General features: G+C 56.0%; 1 protein-coding gene across 2 annotated transcripts in view; it reads right to left on the reverse strand.

The window, feature by feature from the left end:
- Nucleotides 1–7866, reverse strand: part of LOC102460240 (phosphofurin acidic cluster sorting protein 2-like) — a 68238-nt gene extending 60372 nt beyond the window's left edge. Inside the window, exon 1 of one of the 2 annotated variants that reach the window (XM_089777578.1) lies at nucleotides 7685–7866. In XM_089777578.1, the coding sequence (XP_089633704.1) occupies nucleotides 7685–7818 (134 nt within the window). In that variant the 5' untranslated portion in view covers nucleotides 7819–7866. The remainder of the gene's footprint in view (nucleotides 1–7684) is intronic. The other variant, XM_089777579.1, reaches the window with a different exon arrangement.
- Nucleotides 7867–8521: the final 655 nt, after the last annotated feature.

An 8521-nucleotide genomic window follows, 5' to 3' on the forward strand; every position in this document is an offset into this window, starting at 1 on the left:
GCTCCATGCAACTTTTCCCCAAGCCCCTTGACCTAACAAGCGGCTGGTTCATTATTCACACTTCCCAGAAAGCAAAGACTGGCTGGCAGCATTTCGAGAGATTTCCCCTCCACCAAACCAGAGGGGGACACTTGCTCCCGGGGAAAGTGCACACAGACTGCACCGCTGGAAGGAGGGGTGGGTTACAGCTGATTGGAGTTGTGTAAATGCAAGTGTGTGTGCAAACAGCCCTAGGCACCAAGGCTGGACACCCCAGCAGGTGAGGCAGAGGTGGGGAGCCAATCGCTCCTGTACATCTAGGTGGCTTAACTGCATGACCAGAGAACGCAACACGACTCCCAGGAGCTGAGCTTCCTTCTATGTTCCCCGCACGACAGCCCATTGCTGGGCAATGCCAGTTCTGTTCACTGTGCTGGCACGCTCCCGGAGTCAGAGCGCCAGCCCAGCCCCTCCCAATCCACAGTGAGTTCAGCAGGTGGCGAGGGCCAGCAGCCCCCGAAAGCTGACACATTTAACCCAAGTCAGGAAGGGTGACTCGTCTGCTCTGGAACGAGCCGCACGTACACTGCTGGTCAGCCCGGAAAGAGCCTCGCTTGCGCCCGTGGCTCTGGGACCCCGCAGAGACCCCTCCCGCCAGCGCAGGACCTAGCTTCCATAAGCATTCGGCCATGAGTCAGCACAACGCTGGCAAAGACAGTGAAGTCATGAGATGTCGACCATTTACTTCCATTGTGTATTGCAGAGGTGGGGAACCTTTTTCGGGTGGGGGGCCGCCGACCCACAGAAAAAAAATCACTGGGGGGCCACACGTAAGTGAGATGCAAAGTGAGAAGCCCCTAAGAGAAGCTGAAATAGCCTCCCCACATTCCCCTTGAACACCAGAGCCTGGGGGGCCCAGGCTAGTAGATTTTGTGTGCTCCAGCCCTGTGGGTGGGTGGCTGGAGCACCAGCACGGGCTCCCCAATGCTGAGTCTCGGCGGCCAGATCCAGGCAAGCCAGGGGCTGCATCCGGCCCCCAGGCCTGAGGTTCCCCACCCCGGTTTATGGTTTCCCCCAAAGGAGATGCCCGGGCACATCTACCTTAAAGGTGGCATCTTGGGCCTCCATCAGCCCGGAGGCCTTTCACGGGTGTCATTTCTAGCTGCAGCTGGGAACAAGTCCAACAGTAGGGATGTTAGTGTACAGTCGTTTAAACCAGGGGTTCTCAAGCTTTGTGATACCGCAAGCCCCCTCTAAGTTGCTCGCAACCCCCCAGGGGTAGGAACCCACAGTTTGAGAAACGTGGATTTAAACGATTAGCCAATAAGCCTGGGCTTTTCGGTTAATCAAAACAACTACATACGCACGCGCACTCCCCCTTACCGGGCCCGTATCAGAGGCAGCAGCACAGGGTGGCAGGGGTCTCCCCAGGAGTAGGGCCGGGAGCACACTGGCTGCTGGCCCCGCCCTGGGGGGAACGTCGAATAATCGTGTAACTGCTAAGATTCTGTGGAGTTGCATGCTTATTAAGTTAAATGATACCTAACACCCCTATCCAACAGAGGTGCATCAAGGCTAGTTACTACAAATACTTGTCAGCAGAGCGAAAGTCCCAGCTTTGTCCAGGACTTTGGCTAGTAAGACTACACACTCGTAACACTCAGAAAGGTCCATCCCAAAAGGCCTCCAAGAGGGAGGTTACGTTACGGATTATTGTAGAGTGCCCAGAGGCCTTGGACAGGATTCTGGGTGCTAGGCCAAAAGAGTAAGACAGTCTCCACTCTGCAGAGCTTATCATCTCCATTAAGACACAGCAGCAAGTGAGCGTAACAAGCAAAGGGAGGACGAGGCCAAGGGAGAAACACATGGAGCACCTAGTGACATACACACTTAGCTGGCCTGAAGTCAAAGATTTGGATTTAAAAATAGAATCACGGCACTAGCAACCCTTGCTAGGCATTGGCCTGGCTGGGTTAACCTGGGGAACTGCCTGCAGCAGGAGGGGCAAGTCCCTCACTCCAGATATTTAGACCTAGCAAAGCACCAGAAGACTGGCAATGGCCAATCCTACACCAGCCCCGGGAAATTGACGGCATGACCCAACAGGCCACCACCTCTAATTTCCAATTCTGGTGCATTGTTACCAGCAGCGTTTGTAAAGGAACAACAGCCCCACGGCACAGGTTAACCTGGCACCTCTCCCATCAATTGTCACACTTTAGCCAGAGGCACTCCAAAAAGGAAACCCTGCATTAAACTGACCAGTTCTCCCCAAGCCTGCTTAGATGCTCCTGGCTTAGTGCAGCCAGCCCACAGACTAGCTCTTGCTTAGCACAGGCAACCTGATATAGGAACAGTTTGTCTTTTGAATAATCCTAGAGTTATTTTAACTAGTAGTTTGACACCAGGGCACAAAGCAGCTGCAGCCCCCTCCTACAGTAGACACCGACTAATGGTCAAACTATTACCGGTTATTGCGTGCAGTTCTGATGGCTGCATCCCTAGAAGGATGTGGACAAACTAAAAGGGCTCACAAGAATGACTGAAGACCTGGAAAACCTCCCTTACGGGGAAAGTTAAGGAATCTCGGCTTTTTTATCTTCTTAGAGAGAAGTTAAGAGAGACCTGATCACAATCTGTACGTAGCTAACCTGGGGAGATTGCTGATCGAGAGCTTTTCAAATCAAAGACCCAACAAGAGCTAACAGCCAGGAACTGAAGTTAGATACAGTATGGAAGAAGACAGAGTAAACATATTTAAACCCAGAAGGGAATTCGCAATGGGAAGAACTTATCTATGAATACAGTGGATAGGATTAACAAGGGAATTCCTGGGTGACATGCCCCGGCCTGTGTCGTACAAGAAGTCAGACTTGATGATGGTCTCTTCTGGACTCAAAATACATGAATCTCTCTCACGCCTTAAACACGAGAGACCTTGTCCCTACACTGTGCTATTGTGATCAGTCCTTGGCCTCAGAAATGGGGTTCCCATTCCATGGGAAGCCACAATAAGAACTACTCTTCAGAGTAGCAGCCAGCCCACCTACTATTCCGTTTACATCCTCCTGAAGTCCCATTTCAAACTTCCTGTAGAAGCTTCTCCCAATATTGTCCCATGTCTGAGCATCATCTCAGCATTCCAAGTTATTTACCTTTCACCATCCTCAAAAAGGTCTTCCCGCTCCTTGGCAGTTACAGCCTTCACAGTCTTGTTGGTTACGTGCACACACACGTCCCTTGCCACTGAACTCAGCTACCTATACACATTTAGCACCTTTCCTTTCTGCATCAATTACCTTCCCTGATCATTGCTGTTCTTCTTTGAACTCTAATTTGTCAATATCCAGTTGGTAAGGTGCCCAGAAATAAACATGATAGTCTAAGTCACCCTGGAGCTGTAAGGAGAAACTATTACTTCCCTGCTCCGGGTTGTGATTCAGCCTCGACATATGAATATGCAGCCCCAAACTGTACTGAGTGTTTGTTTTTTTTGCAACCATATCACATTGCGAGTTTCTGTCCAAGATCCGGTCCTCACACCCCAAGCTCTTTTTCAGCATCACTGCTCTCCCGGTTTCTGCTGCCAATTTATTGTTTATTTCACTCTCTTAGCCCAGATGTGCTCATTCAAGTTGCTCAGTCATTAATTACAAGGTTTCCTAATATTCTTTTATTGTCCCAGAATTCCTCTCCCCAGCAGTACAGAGATGCTCTTAAAAACCCTACATGTTTGCCAGACCCAGAAGAATGGAGATACACTTCTCTTCTGGGGTTTAATCTGCCTATACTTTGTGCAGCAATTAAATACCATCCTGACTCTAATTTGCTTCTCTTGTTTAAGTGATCATCTAGGGAACTGAGAGGCGTCTTTGATCCATATTTACTTGGTTAATTCAGATCTCTCTGCCCTCTGGCTTCAAGAACCTCCAGAGTTGCCACAAGAACTTTTTTGTTCTTGTTCTTCACCTGCCATAAGCAAATCTACTAAACCCAGACAGACCATCATCCATCAATACGGTTAACACCCAATGTAAATGTTCCTGCTTACACCATCCTAGGAGGATGGGTCCATCAATGGCTATTGGCCAAGATGGGTGTCCTCGCCTCTTGTTTGTCAGGGCTGGGAATGGATCACTTGAGAACTACCTGTTCCGTTCATTCCCTTTGGGGCCCTAGCAGACAGGATACTGGGCTACGGACCTTTGGACTGACCCAGTCTGGCCGTTCTCCTGTTCTTAGCCAACTTGAGTATCTGCGTTGCACTGAAGATCTGGGAGTACAAATCAGTCTGAGATCTAGTGCAAAAGGGTTTCCATTGCAATACAAAATCCTTATTTGAAAATCAAGGTCTCGAATCTGGTGCACCCACATCTGCTCTTGGTCTAATCCAGCCAAGCATTGTCAACAAGAACAACAACATACTGAGCATCATACTTGAGCAGATATCACCACCTGAGCATCAGGCAATAGCTTGGCCAGCCCAGCCCAGCCCAGCTCAGGGACGGAAGTAATCTTTCCTGCTGCTTCTCTTGCTGGAATTCAGGCTTCTGTGAATTCAGTGATGCCAAAGGCATTTCTAAAGCCTTTTCTGCAGCTGGCGTCAGGAGTAACAGTATGTTCTGAAAGGAAGAGCTTTGCTTCATGAGAGGAGGCAAACAGGGCCAGGACGGCAGTGCAGAAGGCTAAGTTTCAGCTCCCTTGCTCAGGCCAAAGGAATTACAGCTCAAAAATATCTTCAAATGCTACTGCCAAATGCTATTGCAATCCATCATTCCAGGAACTTGAGCACTCCGGAGAAGAGAGACAGGTGCTTGTGCATTATGGTGAGGGCCCCAATGCAAGTTCCAACATGGAAAGGCAGCGCAGAAGAAGCCAATGCAAGAGTTTAACTCCTGCACCAAACTCCACAACATTTGAGAGACAGTCCCCTTCACCTAGCAGACCACAAAATAAGAAGAGGGACACTTGTTTCTAAAAGCCAACTAATGTCCCGCAATCCCATTGAAACGTCAGTCACAAGCACAATTCCAAATCCTCTGAACAGGAAAAACAGGCCCATTTTGGTTAGCTGTTTCCACAAAGCAACATTCACCTAGCATTCACAAGTAGGCTGTTTAAAGAACCAAGCAAGACGGGTCAAAGTTTTAAGGAGAATCCAGATATGGTCACTTCCTCCCCCATTACCTCCCAGACGTGGTCTTTTCTCTGAGTCGACCCCTGAAAATTCACCTTGGTCCCTCATTTCCACCCAGATTACTACAACTTCTTTATCCCGCCCCTCAGATACACTCTCTCTTCCACGCCATACAAAATACTCTGCTGGTAAAATCATCTTCCCTGTGCATCATAGTGACCACATCCTCCATGGCCCAGAATTCAAGCTGTTTGTCTCAACAGTCAAAATCCTGCACAGCTTGATCCACCTCCTTGTTTATCAACCCTGCCTCATTATCCGCTGCAAAGCAGGTGGGACAACAGCAGCTCACTCTCTGTGCCCATCACTACATACCCCCCTCCAAGACCCACAGGAGGCTAGTACCCTCTCCACACCCACTGCCAGGAGCCCTACGAGAAGCGCGCTGACCAACGAAGACAAGTATTTGTGAAGCCTGTTTTTTTAAATGTAGACGTGCGGGCAGAAGTCGCTCCCCTTTACCCTATGGTCAGCCTTGAGATTGCAAGCACCTCAGGGGAGAGATCGTCTTGCTGTCTCGGATTAGACAGCACCTCCTATGGCGTGGCACGGGGAGGCAGTGTCTCACTCAGAGCACCACAGGGGAGCTCTCGAAGGAAACTGAGTGCCCAGTAGGCAGCGAAGCCGGGTCTTCCATTCCTGTCACTGTTCGGAAAGGCATCTGCAGAGCAGGCTGAGGGGGTGCGACATGGGGCAGGGCAGGCAGACGCAGGGCAAGTTGTGGAACGCCAGCGCCCCCAGGACCACCGAACAGCCATGCTACGCATGCCCTGAACGCTCATGAAAACCAAGCCACGTGCCCTGCCCCAATCCTACCAGCCCTCTCTTTCAGTCCCAAAGAGCATCACCGGGAATGTTCTTCCCCCACGGCCCCAAGCCACTGTTCCCAGTCAGCCCCCTTCACGCTGCTCCCAGATCCTTCAAACCCATCGCTCCCCCCAACCCCACAAAACCCAGGGAAAGATTTCTGGAGAGCCCCCTGCCACAAGCGTCCGTTTGCCACAGCCCTCACTCCCAGCATGCCCCACCCCCCCCCCGCCCACCACCACAGCTTGTCTCCCGGCGGCTCCCAGACCCACCGCTGGGCAGGCTCGGACCCAGACCCTCACATCCAGCCACATGCGAAGGGATTTCCAAAGCACCTCCTGGCCTCCCCGCACCCCATCCACGCCTCCTGCCCCCTGGATAATCCTGACACACCCCCATCCTCGCCACAAGGATTCTTAAAGCATCCATTGCAGGAGGAGGAGCCCCCTCCAACTGAGACCCGGAAACCCGCTCCCCACACAGGCACCACATCCCTGTCAGCCTGCCCCTATCCCTGCCCCCAGACTCAGCCTCCATAGACTCTCCACACCCCCCAGCTACTCCACCAACATATCCTGCCCCACATATCACCGCTCAGCCAGACACATCCCACCCCACAGTCCCAACCCCACCCCTAACACCACAGCCCAGCCCCACATCACAGCTCAGCCAGACACATCCCAGCCCCCACCCCCACATCCCAGCCCCACATCCCAACTCAGCCAGACACATCCCATCCTACAGCCCCATAGCCCCACATCCCACCCCCACGCCATAGCCCCACAGCTCAGCCAGACATATCCTGCCCCACAACCCCACCCCCACCCCTCACCCCACATCCCACCCCACCCCATAGCCCCACCGCTCAGCCAGACACACCCTGCCCCACAACCCCACCCCCACCCCTCACCCCACATCCCACCCCACCCCCCACAGCTCAGCCAGACACATCCCGCCCCACAACCCAACCCCCACCCCTCACCCCACATCCCACCCCACCCCATAGCCCCACAGCTCAGCCAGACACATCCCGCCCCACAACCCAACCCCCACCCCTCACCCCACATCCCACCCCACCCCATAGCCCCACAGCTCAGCCAGACACATCCCAGCCCCCACCCCCACATCCCAGCCCCACATCCCAGCTCAGCCAGACACATCCCATCCTACAGCCCCATAGCCCCACATCCCACCCCCACGCCATAGCCCCACAGCTCAGCCAGACACACCCTGCCCCACAACCCCACCCCCACCCCTCACCCCACATCCCACCCCACCCCATAGCCCCACAGCTCAGCCAGACACATCCCAGCCCCCACCCCCACATCCCAGCCCCACATCCCAGCTCAGCCAGACACATCCCATCCTACAGCCCCATAGCCCCACATCCCACCCCCACGCCATAGCCCCACCGCTCAGCCAGACACACCCCGCCCCACATCCCCACCCCCACCCCATAGCCCCACCGCTCAGCCAGACACACCCTGCCCCACAACCCCACCCCCACCCCTCACCCCACATCCCCACCCCCACCCCATATCTCCACCGCTCAGCCAGACACACCCCGCCCCACATCCCACCCCCACCCCTCACCCCACATCCCACCCCACCCCATAGCCCCACCGCTCAGCCAGACACACCCCGCCCCACATCCCAGCCCCACCCCATAGCCCCACAGCCCGCGGCCCCGCCCCCGCTCACCGGGGCACGCAGCTGGGCGCCGAGCGGTCGATCTCCCAGGTGGCGAACAGGTTCATGGGCACCGGGACCGGCCCGGAGCCCGCCGCCCCGCACGGCCCCGCCGGGGGCCCGGCCCCGGGAGCCGCCGCCGCCATCCCGCCGGCAGCCGCACTGAGGGGCGGCGGGAGCCCCAGACCCGCGGCTCGCCCAGAGCGGGGGGGGGGCCGGCGGCCGCCGCAGCCAATGGCCCGCGAGGGGCGGGGCCCGCGGGGCCCGCACCCAGCCAGGGAGGAGGGGCGCGGGCAGCCGGGAAAAAGCAGCCAATGAGGGCGCGGGGGGCGATGTGGGTGGGCGGGGCTCCGCGGGGCGTGGTCACGTGAGGAGAGGGCTGGGGGCTGCTGCTGGCGCTTTAAAGCGCGAGGCGGCCGGGCCCGCGAGCGAGTGAGCGCGTGTCCCTCTACTGGCTGCAGTTGGGCACGTGCAGCCCCGGCAACCCCCGCCTCCGGGCACGTGCAGCCCTTGCTAACTCCCCCCTGCAGCTGGGCACGTGCAGCCCTGCTAACCCCCCCCCCCCCGCAGCTGGGCACGTGCAGCCCTGCTAACCCCCCCTGCAGCTGGGCACGTGCACCCCCAGCAACCTCCCCCCCGCCGCAGGGAACGTGCACCCCCCCACAGCTGGGCACGTGCAGCCCTGCTAACCCCCCCTGCAGCTGGGCACGTGCACCCCCAGCAACCTCCCCCCCGCCGCAGGGAACGTGCACCCCCCCACAGCTGGGCATGTGCAGCCCCAGCAAAGCCCCCCCCCCCTAACTCTCCCCTGCAGCTGAGCACGTGCACCCCCGGCTTAAACCCCTCCCC

Source organism: Pelodiscus sinensis, chromosome 3, assembly GCF_052426305.1.
Source record: "Pelodiscus sinensis isolate ZL-2025 chromosome 3, ASM5242630v1, whole genome shotgun sequence".
NCBI classification, from domain to species: domain Eukaryota; kingdom Metazoa; phylum Chordata; order Testudines; family Trionychidae; genus Pelodiscus; species Pelodiscus sinensis.